Genomic DNA, 17,220 nt, shown 5'->3' with positions numbered 1-17,220 from the left:
TAGCTTCAACACAGCCCCAATCAAAATTCCAACAGGCTTTTTTTTTTTTTTTTTTTTTTTGTAGAAATAAGAGAACAAACAACCCAATCAACAAATGGGCCAAGGACCTGAACAGACACTTCTCAGAGGAGGACATACAATCAATCAACAAGTACATGAAAAAATGCTCACCATCTCTAGCAGTCAGAGAAATGCAAATCAAAACCACCCTAAGATACCATCTCACTCCAGTTAGATTGGCAGCCATTATGAAGTCAAACAACAACAAGTGCTGGCGAGGATGTGGGGAAAAGGGTACACTTGTACATTGCTGGTGGGACTGCAAATTGGTGCAGCCAATTTGGAAAGCAGTATGGAGATTTCTTGGAAAGCTGGGAATGGAGCCACCATTTGACCCAGCTATTCCCCTTCTCGGTCTATTCCCTAAAGACCTAAAAAGAGCATGCTACAGGGACACTGCTACATCGATGTTCATAGCAGCACAATTCACAATAGCTAGACTGTGGAACCAACCTAGATGCCCTTCAATGGATGAATGGATAAAAAAAATGTGGCATTTATACACAATGGAGTATTACTCTGCATTAAAAAATGACAAAATCATAGAATTTACAGGGAAATGGATGGCATTAGAGCAGATTATGCTAAGTGAAGCTAGCCAATCCCTAAAAAACAAATGCCAAATGTCTTCTTTGATATAAGGAGAGTAACTAAGAACAGAGTAGGGTCGAAGAGCATGAGAAGAAGATTAACATTAAACAGGGATGAGAGGTGGGAGGGAAAGGGAGAGAGAAGGGAAAATGCATGGAAATGGAAGGAGACCCTCAGAGTTATACAAAAGTACATACAAGAGGAAGTGAGGGGAAGGGGAAAAATAATATAAGGGGGACAAACGAATGTCAGTAGAGGGAGCAGAGAGAGAAGAGGGGAGGGGAGGGGAGGGGAGAGGGGATAGTAGAGGATAGGAAAGGCAGCAGAATACAACAGACACTAGTATGGCAATATGTAAATCAATGGATGTGTAACTGATGTGATTCTGCAATCTGTATATGGGGTAAAAATGGGAGCTCATAACCCACTTGAATCAAATTGTGAAATATGATATATCAAGAACTATGTAATGTTTTGAACAGCCAACAATAAAAAATTAAAAAAAAAAAAAAAGAAATTGACAAACTGTTTCTAAAATCCAAATGAAAATGCAAGTGTTCTAGAATAGCCAAAAAAAAAAAACTTTGAAAAAGAATAAAGTTGGAAGGCTAACAGTGCCAAATTTTAGGACTTGTAAGCTATAATAATCAAAACAGGTTGGTATTGGTATAAAATAGGCAAATAGATTAATATAACAGAAAAGAAAGTCAAAAAATAGACTACACAGATGTGGACAACAGATATTTTACAAAGGTGCAAAGCCAATTCCCTGAGGAAATAATGATTTTTTCAACAAATGGTGTTTACATGAATGGATATTTCATACAACAAAGAGAGCTGGAAAGAGAGACAGAGATTCAAGCCATACCTCATACTATATACAAATATAATTAACTCAAAATAAACCACAGATTTAAATAAAAATATAACTCAAAATAAATCATAGATCTAAATAAAAAACCTAAAACTCTTGAAGAAAACAAGAAAATCTTTTGACCCTGGGTTAGGCAAATATTTCTAAAACACAAAACCAAAAACCCTATTCATATAAAAATAAATGGTTAATCTGCCTTCATTAAATTTTTAAACTTGTACTCTTCAAAAGATCCAGGGGAAAGAATAAAAAGATGGCCAACAAATTGGGAGAATATATTTGCCAAGCATATAACTGATAATGGATTTATACCTAGAATATATAAGGAACTCTCAAATTCAATAATAAAACAATCAACCTGATTTTTAAAAAATGGGCAAAAGATTTCAATTGATATTCCACCAGTAAAAGGCACATGGATAATAACTAAGTACATGAAAAAGATGCTCAATATTATTAGCCAGTAGGGAAATATAAATTAAAACAGTAATGAATTCTTACTACATATTTATTAGAATGACAAAAATTAAAAAGAAGGTTCCTATCTAATGTTGACCAGAATGTACAGAAACTGCAAATTTCATATACTGCTGGTGAGAATATAAAATATAAAATGGTTCAACCACTGTGGAAAACAGTTTGGCAGTTTCTTAGAATGTTAAATATACCACATAATTCAGCTATTTTATAGGTATTTCACTCAAAAGAAAAGAAAGACTATGTCCACATAAAGTCATACACATGAAAATTTATAAAAGCTTTATTTGTAATAATCAAGATCTGGAAAGAACCCCAATGTGTATCAACATATGAAAAGATATGAACAGATAAACATAACAATACAGATGCATCTCAAAAGAATTTGCCTCCTGAATGATGACAGATAAAACAATGTATATACTATGATATTCCATTTATTTTTAAAAATAATAGAAAGGTCAGAAGTAGCATGAGTGGGAGGAAGAGACTACAAAAAAGCAAAAGGAACACTATTTTAACTGTGGTAATGGTTTCATGTAAAAATCCACATAATAGGTTAAGATTACTATATGAAAACTATACCCAAAAAACTCTGTTAAGGTTTTGTTTTTTAATCTGACACTTGGTTTTTGAACCACACTTGAAAGACACTAACTCTAAAATGAGATACAACTTTCAAATTACTGTGAAAGTACCAAAAAGGAGGCATACCATGTCAGCTTAAAAGCTCCAAAAAAATACTTGAGATTCTTAGCAAGTGGTCTCTTTCAGAGTTGTAATTTATTTCATTTTGGATCAGACTCTTTTTATCAAAATAATTACAAAAGTAATCATATTGTTTCACTTAAGCTACATGTAGCATTTTGTAAAATCTAAAATCATATATGAATTCGGAAGATTATTTATGCAAATAAAAAAATGAAGACAAAATTCTGTATCAAAGTTCCTCAGTTATTCTCAATAATTTAACCTATACAAGCATCAAAAATAGTAATCTTATAAAAATTCTTAGAAATTTTTTGACCAACTTCTTTCTTTTTCATTAAAACACTTGAACTATGGAACAAAATAAACCTATATACACATTCCATTATCTTCAATCCTTATTTCTTCTCCAAAATGCATTTACTATCAGAGTCAATGGAAAGCTTTCCATTACTTTCCAAAGTTGATAATCACTGTCATTTATTAATTACTGGAATTTAGCAACCCTAAATATAGCTCAAATGCTATTTGCTGTCCTTCAACTAGAAGTTAGCATCATTTAGCATTACCTTTGTAAGTAGGAAGCCAATGCAATATAGTAAAACCTATTTCCCAATGAAATTACAAATATTTATTATCACTACTGTACTATACTCTCTCTTCATTCCAAAATCCTTGGCCTTTTGGATTTAAAATGTATTCCTTTCCTTCTGTACTCCAAACAAATCACTTTAATTATATTTAGTTAAAAGGAAATATGAATATGTGTATATAATTCATAATCAAAGGAATTCATCTATGTGGTATGTTTCTGAGGATGAATTTTAGACACACACATATTTGAGTACTAGAAGGGTAGCAGACTGCATTTCATTATAATGAAATACCTGAGGCAAGCTAGCTTTATTAAAAAAATGTTTATTTAGCACACAGTTTTGGAGATTCAAGAGCATGGCACTGGCATTGGTATGGCTCTGATGAGAAGCTCATGATGACTAGCAGGAATGCATATGAGAGATCACACTGCTGAATAGGGAGCCAGAGACTGAGGTCCCATAATCTCTTTTGAGAGCAAACCTCTATTAACTCAAAGATTTCCCAGTGGGTTCCACCTCTTAAAAGTCTATCACTTTCCACAGTGGGAACCAAGTCTCTAATACATGAACCTTCGGGGGACGAAAACATCCAAAACCACAGCAGGAAGTATTGAATTTTACAAAGCAATATATAAATTTCACAGATCCTTTATCAATTTTAAATCTTAACAATCATGTCTAGATGACAGCTGAGTGACTTCATAAGATGTTTATCTCAACAGTGCCTCTGGTGAAGGTCATTTTTCTATTTCTGGTTTATCAAATGATGAGCTGCTGGTAACTATGCATGAAAAATATTTTACAGTGATCCCTAATAAAAAATTAACATCAAAGGAATAGAGACAGAAAGCTAAGAAGTTGTCAATATGGGCTTCTGTTATTTGCAAGGACTTTTACTTTTATATTCAATTATATATTTTCTCACAAATGGTAGTTTCTTTGCTTATATTATCTCTAGCAACATTTTATGTGTATAAAGATCTTACCTGAATACTTATCCTTTAAGTGTGCCTCTAAATCTGACATCTTGACAAAAGTGGGTACACTATTTTGAAATTTTGTTTTAAATGTAATTGCCCTTATATCATCATCAAACAGACATTCACAGGATGACCAAGGCGTTGTATGCAACTCTAGGGTTTCCAGTATGCAGTTGTGCTGAACCAAAAGATATTTAAATTCCCAAATATAATCTTAAACAAAAACAAATAAAAACAAAAGGTTATCCAAAGGGAAAATGTCTAGGTTCAGAATCAGATTAAACAGGTTAGCTTAATTGAATCACTTAAATATAACTTTTATGACTTAAGAATTTGGGCATGAAGAGACAAAATATAAATGTTGTTTAAAAGCAATAATATAAGAATGTTAGAGATAATTTTGTTTGGTTTTGTTTTTGGTACTGGGTATTAAACCCAGAGGCCCTTAACCATTGGGCCACATCCTCAGCCCGTTTTAAACTTTTTTTTAATTTGAGAGAGGGTCTCACTAAGTTGCTGAGTCTATCTTTGAACTTGCCATTCTCCTGCTTCAGCCTCCCAAGTCACTGGGATTATAAGAATGCCTAACCTAGAGATAATTCCAGTAAAGAATTTTCTAAAAATTTCTTGATCACCTAAAGTCATAATTTATCACAACAAACTGTTTTATAGAATAGCAAATTCTCATTTTAATAGCTACAGGCAAATATTTTTAGGAGGTATTTTTTAAGAAAATTGAAATGGACACAGGTCTACCATAAGCAATGTTTCACTGATATTTCAATACCTTTGTTATCATATTTAGCTGACTTTTCCAGAATGATAATAAAAAAGCATTTAAATATAGTAGCACCTACTTAATTATCTCAGTAATAATGCTAACTTTTAAACACAGTAGCAAAGATCTTCTTGCCAAGTAATCATTATATATTAGTAAATTCAACTTTAAAATGATAATAAAAAAGGAGATTTCTCAACACTAACTTTTCAGATAATAACAGCTGCCTGTTTAGTTTCCCACTTTAGGCCATAAATCTAATTCACTCCTACCCACTTAGCTCCTTAGGTTTATTCATTAGACTGTGTGTGTGTGTGTGTGTGTGTGTGAGAGAGAGAGAGAGATTAAACGAGTCAATAAATCTGTACAGACAGACTCATTACATAGAATTAAAGCATAAATATTACAAGTTACTGCTTAAAACCAATCACTTCTAGCTGATGCTATAGGCTGGGTATGTAGCTCAGTGGTACAGCACTTGCCTAGCATGCTCTAAGTTGCATCCCCAGCACCACAAAACAAAACAAACAAAAAACCAATTGCTACTTTTAAAATAGCCTTATTGTCTTATTAAAAAATACATGCTTTGGGGCTGGGGATGTGGCTCAAGTGGTAGCGCGCTCGCCTGGCATGCACAGGGCGCTGGGTTTGATCCTCAGCACTACATAAAAATAAAATAAAGATTCTGTGTCCACCGAAAACTAAAAAAGAAATATTAAAAAAAATTAAAAAATAAAAAATACATGCTTTGAAATCACAGATAAGCTAAGTAAATAAGTAGCAGCTTCATAATCTTAATACCCTAAAACAGAGTTAACACTTTTGTGGACAGTTGTTTCGGATTTTTAATTTTTTTTGCATAATGTGTCAAATACATACTTTACATGTCATTAAATATTACTCAAATTATTAAATTGTGTAATATGCCATTGCACAGACACACCAAAATCTTTAAAATTATTATAACAATCTTCTATTTTGGTATTCTTTGCTTCTTATTTTTCACTATTAAAAACAATACCATGATAGAAACATTTTCAGCTACATCTTTACAGATAGTCCTGCTCAGTTGTAATTAATGTCCTACTCAAGGAGTAATTAATGAGTCAGATACCCCAAATTATTTTATAAGGCATCTACAACTATCCTCATTTCCAACTGTTTATGGGCTATTTTCCCAAATTTTTTCCTATCAATTTCTTCCAAAAAAAAAAAAAAAAAAAAAAAATCAACCATCATTATTATTTTATTTGTCTTTAATTATTTGCAGAGTCATTTTTCATATATTTATTAGCCATTTACATTTCCTCTGTTATGCTTTGCCTATTTATATCCTTTTCACTTTATCTTTAAAGATTTTTCTTATTGAATTATTTTCATTATCTTCTGACACAATGAAAATTTTTCTGGCTTGTCACATCTTTTAATTTTGCATATGGTGGCTTTTATGTTTAATAGGTTTTGTTGCTACATTTTATTTAATTTACCAATCTTTGCATTCCAAGTAAATTCACTTCTATTTTCTTCTACTACTTGTTTCTTGTTTGAATTTCTAATGCATCTGAGATTATTTTGGCACAGACATGAAATAGAATTTAATTCTATTTTTTCCTCAAATTGTTAAATGTTCCAAATGTCAAATATTCTTTTATTCAAAAGAAAAATGTTTGGGGCTGGGGATATGGCTCAAGCGGTAGTGCGCTCGCCCGGCATGCGTGCGGCCCGGGTTCGATCCTCAGCACCACATACAAACAAAGATGTTGTGTCCGCCGAGAACTAAAAAATAAATAGTAAAAATAAATATCTCTCTCTCTCTCCCTCTCTCTCTCTCCCCCCCCCTCTCTTTAAAAAAAATAAAAAAAAAACAAAAGAAAAATGTTTTAGGTTGATTTTTAAATAATAAATTTATTATAAACCATTAAGACAGCAAGAGAAAAGAGAGGTAATAGGTGAAATAAGATTGGCTATTTTTAATAACCTGGCTAATGGACACTTAAGTTCCTTATCTGTACTTATTATTCTCACTAATCTTGTATATGCTTGAAGCTTTTACAAAAGTTTAAAAAAAATGCAGATGCACACAAAAATTCAGATAAAATTCAAACTAAAGGTATAAATAAAAAATGAAAATCAAACATAAAACTATTATACAGAATAACCACAGATAGCATTTTGTTATACATATTTTCAGATCTTTAAATGTACATAGATATAGATATACTTTTATTAAAATGGGATCCTCTTATACACCAAGTTTTATAAAGTCCTTTTTAAAAACTAAATAATACATCATGTACATCTTTCTAAGCTGGTAAATATATATATTTTGGATAGTGAATACTGTATGTGTCCACCCAGACAATAAACAACTTCCTTAACAATTTCCTGCCACTAAATTAAGTTTAAGCCCTCCTATGACTGTTACATATTATATAACTCTGTCTTCCTGGTCATAGCTTATTGAATTAGATTTAGTCTGGGCAATCAGATTCTCTTTGCTGGGAATTTGGAAATGGGACTGGTGTTTCTCCCCAACCCCGCTTCTCTCTCTCTCTCTTGTTTTTTTTTTTTTTTTGGTACTGGGGATTGAACCCAGAGGTGCTTAACCACTGAATCATAGCACTAGCCCTTTTCATTTTTTATTCTGAGACAGGATCTCACTATGATGCTTAGGGCCTAAGTTGCTCAGGGCCTCGCTAAGTTGCTGATGCTGGCTTTGAAACTGAGATGCTCCTGCTTCAGCCTCCTTAGTTGCTAAGATCACAGGCAAGTGCCACCATGCCTGGTAGGATTAGTCCCTTCTTCTTCTTTTTTTTTTTTTTAAGAGTAACTTTTTTTTTTAAGTTGTGGTGCCAGGGATGGAACTCAGTGCCTCATGCAAAATCAGGAGCTAGGGAGTAACCATCCTCTGCTTTCTATATTATGGAAAAGCAGAGAAATTCTAAGTTCTAATAAATAATTTCAGATAAAGCAGATATACAGAGAAGCTCCTGGGGACTGCTGAAGGGTTTAGGTTCCTGGTTCTAAGTGCCCCTGGAATCCACCAGCACTCTTGCCATTGGCTACTAAGTGTCACTCCACATACTTTAAATTGTTTAAAGTTAGCCAGGATGGAATTCTAGTTCTAATACAAGCCATTAGAACCCAAGTTCAGTACTTAGTTTTTTGTTTGTTTAGTCCTGGGAATTAAACCCAGGATTTGGTGCATGCTAGGCATAGACTCTATCACCTCTACCTATAATTCTTTTTGATACATCCCAAGGATTGCAAAATCTTCAAATGCGTACATTTTTATTTTTAGCCTTGTGATTTTTTTCCTTACTATTTAAAAACCAGCAACTTTATTTCCTCCTCAGACTTGGCTCTTGACTTGAGAAATTTGAATGGCTGACTGACTTGTATTTTAATCTTCATTCATAGAGAAAATAACTACTAGCAGTGCAATGCGATGGAGATACCCAGTGGGTGAACAAGCTAGTCAATGTTCTTGTATTCATAGAATTTCTACTGTAGTAAGAAAATTAATCAATAAGGAAGACAATAAGCTAGAATGGAATGCAAAGGGTGATCTGCCAGAGAGTAATTATGTACATTCCTGTGTGAGGCCTCTCCGAGGATATGAAATTGGAGCACAGATATGAAGGAGCCATGCATGTGGCACAGTTGGAAGAAAAGCACTCTAGGGAGAAGCATCTAGTTGTGTACCTGAAAACAAATCTAAGATACATTTAAGACCCTGAAACAGGAGATGGTTGGCACCCTTAAGTAACAGAAAGGAACTGTGTGCCAGTTAAGTTAGCAAAATCTGAAGGAGAGTTGTATGAGATAAACTGTGATATATTTCTATATTTGAATCATGAACTAAGGAGGTAAATGGATTTCAAACCTCCATGCAGACATAACTATAACTTAGTATAACATAAAGGGTTTTTGTTGTTGTTTTGGTTTTTTTGGTGATGCTGGGGATTGAACCTAAGTCCCTGTGCATGTGCTAGACAATTACTCTATCAGTGAGCCACATCCCTAGCCCTAGTCTTTTTTTGAACATATAGTCTTACATGTTGGGATTATCTGCATATGCTCTGTGCTTAGTTATTTCATGGGAGTACCTCATGATTTGTTATATATTTGAAATATTAAGACTTCTATTAAATAATTTCAGAAAAATATTGCATGGAAAAAACATATCTGAATAGATATTTTATTTTCCTCTTAAGAAGTGTACTTTATGTCTCTAGTTTACCCTCATTAGGACCTTAACCAATGCTTGCTACAGATGAAGCATGATCAATCTCTACTAGCAATGCATATTGCAAAGGATTGTGAATTTTCTTATTATTTTTTCTAAAAATATCAACTCTGTAATCTTCTATAATGACTATATAATTTTTTATTATACCATCTAAATGTCAGTTTGTTATCCTTAGGACCAAGTAAAACCAGTGCCTCATACAGAGGTAAATACTGAGAAGGTCTCAAGAAATATTAAATGAATAAATAGAATGTTAACAATTTCTGAAAGCAGAACCACTTACTTAAATGTCCTTCAAAACTGGTATTTTCTATAACAAAAGAAATGTCTTGAGGTATTAAAATGGATGTTAAAACTTTAAAACAATGGTAAAACAATCATAAGCTGAATTAACAAATGAATAAAGAACAAATACAGCTTAATTCTTTAATTCATATTTTCAATATTAACCTAAATACCATAGATAATCTGGAAACAACTTTAATTTCTCTTCTATTACTAAGTAACTATTAACATTAAATGGCTACACACAATGAGCTGCTTTGCTACAGCTCCAATATAACCCTGACCTACATTTTTGTTTAGCATGCACTAGACTCATGTTCCAAGCTGTGACATGGTGGTCAATGATCACACTCAGTATACTAATACATGTTTGTCAGATTTCTCAACAGAACAAACATCTGTCACTGTTTGATCCTAGCATAAAAGTCAAAATCAGACTTATCTCAAATCCTAGTTATAGGCTATTAATGATTAAAAGACACAATGTGACAGATCCTATCTTCAGGTAACTATTTGGTAGGAAGAAGTTTGGAAAGAGACATTAACTCCTTCCGGTAAAAACTAATGGTTTGTATGCTCAATCAATCTCTATTAAATTTGCAGGGCAAAACAATTCATAAACCATTATTAAACTATCTCAACTAAAGGATCTCACAATAGCAAAAGAATTGCTACAACTAATAGATCTCCCAATAGCAAAAAGAAGTTATACTATTTTATTAATACATCAATACCATTTAGTGCAATGCACCATAAATTATCAATTTATGCTTTAGAAAAATGTAACATCAAGTCATCTTTTTAAAATGATCATTCTATTATGACTCCAGTTTTAAAAGAACTGGAATAAAACCCTGAAATATGGTAATTTATTGAACAATAACTGTGACTTCAAAGAGTTAATATAACTGCCCTAACATCTGCCTTCTAACCAAAGAGAAGTTTATTTATCAGAGCACTTTGGCAGGAAAAAAAAAACTGCAGAAGCTTCTTCAGACTTAAATTTTTCAAGAACATTATCTGAAGGGGATAAGATCTTCACTAAGAAAGGTAAAGTAGTATACCTGGAGATAAATATAAGCCTTTATTTTGCCAGCATTAATTATAGATACTAACTATTTAGATAATTGTAGATAATAATTACTTAATTGCTAAGAGGTACAAAATTATAAGAAATTTTCAGAATATTATTCAATCATCATTTATATTTCAAATGTTAACTAATGTCTACAGATTCTCTTCATCTTAGGCTCATAAGCATTAATCATTTACCAAAATATAAATAGGTTAAATGCTTTTTTGGTGTATTTACCTTTTTTCCTTTGAAGTTGAGGGTACCAGGCTGCTCCAAGACCCCATAATACAAGCACATAGTGTTGACCTTGGGCCTGTTCCACTGTTAACATAACTTTCCTTTGCTTCTGTCCTCTGTAAGTGTATAATGATTCTGGAAAAGGAAAAGAAGAAAATGTGGATTGGGCTTAGTTTTAGCACAGGTGACATTATAATATCTCATGACAAATAAATAGTGATAACTAGATGATAAACTAAGATGGTCTTGTATCTTAATCTTTTTATAATCTAAAATCAAAGAGTCACTCCAAATGTTTACCTGTCAGTATAGTGATATCCACAACTCTTAGTACTGCATGGACTAATCTATCAGGTTGTAGTCGCTCCAATTCTACAAACTCTATACTGTTCACTTTCTGAGGCTGCCTCTGTGGAAGATCTTCAAGATAAAAATGTTTTGAGGACACATATGCCAGTAAATCCTGAAGTGCAACATCACTAACTATATTGGAATCTAAGGAAGGAAAAAAACATACAAACAATGGACAAAGAATGGCAACATCATGTTTTCTTGATAATGCATAATATTTTCTTAGAACTAAATTTTATGTTATAAAGTGTGATTAGACATAAAACCTGACTTAATTTGTACATAAACATATTCTTAAATCAGCTTAAATGCAAAAACAACAGTTGATATTTTTCAGCAATGGAAACAGAATTATTTACTATATCAAAAAAAAGTCTGCTCTTTTCCCCTTCTTCTCTATTTGGTTAAAAATATCATTTTTGGGGCTGGGGATGTGGCTCAAGCAGTAGCGCGCTTGCCTGGCATGCGTGCGGCCCGGGTTCGATCCTCAGCACCACATACAAACAAAGATGTTGTGTCTGCCAAAAACTAAAAAATAAATATTAAAATTCTAAAAAAAAAAAAATAAATAAAAATATCATTTTTATACTAATTAGCCAAGCTTAAAACTCCCATCATTTTTTGACTCCTCCACCAGTGTGATAATATTCATTGGTTTCCCAATCCCTTGAGCATGACTTGTCTTTCCCATCTATCCTGACCACTGCCATTCCTCTACAAGCCCCTTAGCACTTCCCATTGGAAATAATCTACAAGACACCTAACTGGTTCTCTCCCTGAACACGCCCTTCCTTTTCCCATGTTTATGCAGCTGATGATGAGCAGCTGTAATGCTCTCACTTTGATTAGACTTCAATGCTTTCATGTTCTTTCACCATCTAAATACCACATATTTTAACAACCACTTCAGGCTCACAGGGACTTTTCCTCCTCTAAATTCAAGATTTTTTTTTCTCTCTAACTCTCATTTGGCATTTAAACATGTGCCACATTGCAATAATGCTCAATTGTAAGACTGGTTATTTAATTCTTCAGTCATATTTAAATTACTATCTTGTCTCAATTTTTTCTCATTTTTGAGGCATACTTTACATACAGTAAAATATATGATTTTGAAATATACAGATTGATAAATTTTTTAAATTTTAACTTGTTCTATATGCTAACAGAATGCATTACAATTCATATAACACATATAAAGCACAATTTTTCATATCTCTGGTTGTACATAAAGTCACACCATTCATGACTCATTCCACCGTCTTTCCTTCCCCCAGACTCCTCCCTTCCCCTCCCTCCCCTTTACCCCATCTAGAGTTCACAGATTGATGAATTTTGATGTCTAAATTTTAATTTCCCTGAAGGAAAATGCTTGCTTGATTACTGACAAACCATAAGATACTGGCAAAAAATGTACTTGTTATTTTTTAGAAAGCAGAATTTATAAGCTGATTTATGATTCCTCTTTTCTTCTATTAATTTGCTCATCATTGTATACTCCGTCAGCTAGATAAACCCTCATTATTCACTCACTCTTCAGTAGATTATCTACTAAGGGCCAAGCACTATATCAGGTACTAAAAATACAGAAACAAACCATGTCACAATCTCAACACTGAAGGAGTCATTGACCTACAGATGGACAACAACAAACACTGGCCACATGATGTAAGGCATGTAGGTAAGCATTCCTAAGAGCACAGAGAAAAAGAACTCCCTGGGAAAGCTGGGAGAGGCTTTAATGAGGGAATACTTGAGCAGGGTTTTAGGAAAATGTCTAAGAGTTTTTAGGTCAAGAGTTGCTTTATATTTCAAGATAAATAGAAGGAGTTATAAATCTATAGATGCTTTTGATAGTCTGATGAAGCATTCGAAGTCCTATCTAAATAATATTTATTATAATAGTCTTCCTGCATAACAATATACAGCAGATTATCTACTACTGTAATTTTAAAGTAATGATGGTATACATGATATTCAAGTTATCTTCAATAATTGTACTGTAAGTGGGGTTATGACTCGGTAGCAGAGCACTTGCCTCACACATGTGAGGCACTGGGTTCGATCCTCAGCACTACATAAAGATAAATAAACAAAATAAAGTTTAAAAAGAACCCAGATATTAAAAAAAAAATTATACTGTAACATGATAATATATGTGATTTAATACTGCTAATATCAATGCATATTATTGTCTTATTTGCAATGCAATGACATGTTAAATTTAAGGGGAGAGTAAAGAAAAGATTTCTAGCCAGCTGAGTTGATGGATTAGAATAAATGTTTGAAAAGTTTTAGAATATGATAAAAAGAAACATACCCTAACTAGGATTACTCAATTCCCAAATGAATTCTATGGAATAATGCTGATCTCACTTACAAAGATAATATATGTAAGAAAAAGGACAGCATGAAAAATGAATGAGGGGAACAATAGCAAGAAGTCAATTAGATTACAACACCACCCAACTTCAAACTTCCATAGCTCCAAATTATTAACCAGACCGAATTCTTCCACAGTATTTCCAGCACATCCGGACTCAGAAAAGCTGGGTTAAAATTCTGACTTTGTCAATAATGAGCTCTTGTAATTCTCTGGGCCGTTAGGGAAGAAAAGTACATATACTTTGGGGGGCTCTGTGTTTTGCATGTAACAGTATATCCTGGAAATGACTCATATCTTTTTCATTCTTTTTTACAGCTGCATAGTATTCCACTGTGTGACTACATTACATAATCATCTTCCTAAGTATAAGCATTTAGATTTTTAACAATGTTTTGCAATTATAAACTACTGCAATGAATAAACTTGTGGATATGTAATTTTCATATTATTGGAAGTATATCTCCAGGGAAGATTCCTAGAAGTAGGACTGCTACTTTGAAAGCAAAGTGCATATGTAATTTCATTAGGCACTGCCAAATATTCTCCAGAAGGGTCTAACAATTTTTGTTCCCACCACCAATGTGTGAGAATATCTGTATACCCACAGCCTCATCAAAAGAATATGTTGCCATATTTTTAAAATTTTACTAATAATTGAGAAATTATATCTCCCTAAAGTTTTAATTTTAATGTCTTTAATTAAAACTGAGTGAATTATGTTTGAGGGCCATTTCTAAATTATTTTTTGAAAAATGCCATTCATTTCTTTTCCCTGTTTTCTCATTTCCTCTCAGTTCCTTTGTCACTCAATTTTTTAAAGTTCTTTATATAATGAGATATTAGCCTTTTGTTTAGAGTAATGTTGCAAATATTTTCTTCAAGTTTGCCAGTTGTGTTTTGGCTTTCTTTGCAATGCTTTTGGTCATGAAAAGGTTTATTTCTCTGTAGTCCAATTCATCAGTCTTGCCTTACTGTGTCTGGATTTTGAATAATATTAAGAAAGTCTTTCCCTATACCAAGATTAAGAGATTCAACCATGTTTCCTTCTAGTAGATGATTTTATTTTTTACATTTAGCTTCTCAATCTGTTTGGTATTTGTTATTCTGTTTGTTATGACATGTTCCTAATTTTATTTTTTGCCAAATGGTTACCCAGTTGCCTCAACACTATTAAAAAGTTACCCTTTATGTCAATGATTTCAGATATGACCTCTGACATACTAAATTGCTTCATGGATGTGGGTCTAATTCTGATCTTCCTATTCTTTTCTACTAGTCTACTTTATTCACATACCAGTAACTCACTGTTTTAATCATAGAGGTTTTAATATTTCAATGTCTGGTAATACTGTCTCCCCTCACAGTTTTCCCTTTTCAGTGTTTTCCTAGCTACATTTGCATATTTGTTTTTCCATATGAATTTTATTATCAATTTTTATATGCCATAATAGTACTTGTTGGTATTGGAACCTCATTCAATTTATACATTAACTTAGGGAGAAATGACATAACGATGTTGAATTATCCTACCCAAGAAAAGGAAGATCTTTCCATTTACCCATGTATTCATTTCTTTTTGGAGTGTCTAAAATTCATCCTCATATAGGTCTGGTACATTACTTGTTAAATTTATTCTGAAATATCTTCTTGATTACTATCGTAAATGAGTTTTTCCCTATCATTCTGCCAATAGTGTTTTAAACACACTGATCTTTTCAACATTAATTTGTGTCCTGCTGTATCATTGAATTCTTTTACTGTTTGAATTAATTGTTTTTTCATTCCCTAGAGACTTCTAGTTAGGTTATCAAAGCATTTATAAATAGAGATATTGTGCATTCTTCTTCACCCATTCAGATGCCTCATCTTGTCTAACTGCTATGAATAATAACTTTAGTATAAAATGCACAGTTGCACAGATAGTGGACATCTTTATCTAGTTCCTAATGTTAGCAAAAATTCCTCTAGTATTTATTTATTTATCTGTTTGTTTGTTTACTGGAACTGAAGATTGAATGTGGGAGCACCTTACCACTGAGCAATATATCCCCAATTATTTAAATAAGTTGCCAGTGCAACTTATTTAAATAAATTGCTAAGGAGCTCACTAAATTGTTGAGGCTGGCCTTGAGCTTGCACTTGCACTCCTACTGCCTCAGCCTCCCAAATCTGGGGATTACAGGCATGTGCCACTACATGCAGCCCTCCAGCATTTTTTCTTTAAATAAGACATTGGAATTTGAAACAGTATATCTAATTTATTAATGTGATATTGTATTAAAATGTTACATTGATACTTATTGATACTGAAGGAGAAAGTATCCTTTAATACCTGTTTCCTGGAGTGTTTTCTTCAAAGGGTATTGAATTTTGTTAAAGCCTTCTTCAAGGCCGCGAGGTGGCCCCCACTTGTAATCCTAGCATCTTGGGAGGCTGAGGCAGGAGGATCTCAAGTTTAAAGCCAGACCTTTTAAAAATATTTTTTTAGTTGTAGATGGATACAATACCTTTATTTTATTTGTCTATTTTTATGTGGTGCCAGGGATCAAACCCTGTGCCTCACACATGCTAGGCAAGTGCTTTACCACTGAGCCACAACCCCAGCCTGAAAGAGCACGTTATTGTTATTTTTATTTTTTTGTGGTGCTAGGGATTGAACTCAGGGCCTTGTGTATGCAAGGCAAGCACTCTACCAACTGAGCTAAAGTCCCAGCCCTCTCTTTTCTTAATCACATAAGGTAGTTAGTTTATCTGTTATTTTTAAAGTAGAATTCTAATTTATTAATTACATTTATTGTTTATCAATTCTCATTCTCATAAATTCCTGCTTTTATCCTCACCATTTTATTTCTTATGGTTTCTTTGGATGACTTGGTTGTTCTTTGGCAAGTTTTCTGAGCTTAGGATTTAACTATTTTTATTCTTTCATTTTTACTTAAAAGTGTTTACCTAACAAATTTTTCTCTTATATCTGCTTTAAATGTATTTCATAGATTCTAATATATCATGTTTTCATTGTTATTTTTTAAATGTTGTATCAGTTTGTATTACCCTTTCATCCAGAATTTGTTTAAAAAGTTTTAAAACTTGCAAATAAACAATCTTGTTTTATTAATAAGTTCTAGTTTTATAGCACTTGGATAGGCATTTTTGTTATACTCCTTTTAACACTTTTGTTATACTTTATGGAAGTCACTAGTATTTTCTTTGTGAGCTAAAGTATAGAATCAATTTTTCTGAATGTATTGGGGGTACAAAAGAATATGTATTACTAGTGTAGAGTTTGATTAATATCTAAATGATCAAATCTTTGCACTATGTTGTTTAGATTTTTTATCTCCTTAATTATAGTTTATACATTAGATCTGTCCTATACTACCAAGGAAATACAAACTAATCCTATGATGAGATATTACTGCACATCTACCAGAATAGCTAAAATAAAAAATAGGATAACACCAAATACTGACTAGGATGTAGAGAAACTGGAAGATATATTACTGGTTAAAGTTTTATTTTGATGGGATTTTACTACATTGCGGAGGCTAGCTTCCAACTAGCAATATTCCT

At 32.7% G+C, this 17,220-nt stretch overlaps 2 protein-coding genes across 17 annotated transcripts in view; one reads left to right on the top strand and one right to left on the bottom strand.

The window, feature by feature from the left end:
* Nucleotides 1–17,220, bottom strand: part of Shld2 (shieldin complex subunit 2) — an 80,891-nt gene that overhangs the window by 7,672 nt on the left and 55,999 nt on the right. For 15 of the 16 annotated variants that reach the window (XR_006852809.2, XM_058581064.1, XM_046449904.2 and 12 more), the window contains 3 exons: nt 11,214–11,408; nt 10,914–11,048; nt 4,293–4,499 (listed from right to left, as the gene is read on the bottom strand). Coding sequence is in view for 15 of the 16 variants with exons in the window: in XM_058581064.1 (XP_058437047.1) it covers nt 4,293–4,499; nt 10,914–11,048; nt 11,214–11,408 (537 nt within the window). In the remaining variant the exon portion in view is untranslated. The remainder of the gene's footprint in view (nt 1–4,292; nt 4,500–10,913; nt 11,049–11,213; nt 11,409–17,220) is intronic. The other variant, XM_058581065.1, reaches the window with a different exon arrangement.
* Nucleotides 10,596–17,220, top strand: part of Glud1 (glutamate dehydrogenase 1) — a 99,890-nt gene continuing 93,265 nt past the window's right edge. Inside the window, exon 1 of the mRNA XM_058581066.1 lies at nt 10,596–10,651. The gene's annotated coding sequence lies outside the window, so the exon portion shown is untranslated. The remainder of the gene's footprint in view (nt 10,652–17,220) is intronic.

This window comes from Marmota monax, unplaced genomic scaffold (genome assembly GCF_021218885.2).
Source record: "Marmota monax isolate L192 unplaced genomic scaffold, Marmota_monax_Labrador192_F-V1.1 WCK01_AAM20220418_F8-fsc00004, whole genome shotgun sequence".
NCBI classification, from domain to species: Eukaryota; Metazoa; Chordata; class Mammalia; order Rodentia; family Sciuridae; genus Marmota; species Marmota monax.
Note: the sequence above shows the minus strand (reverse complement) of the source record. Positions and strands in the feature narration are given on the sequence as shown.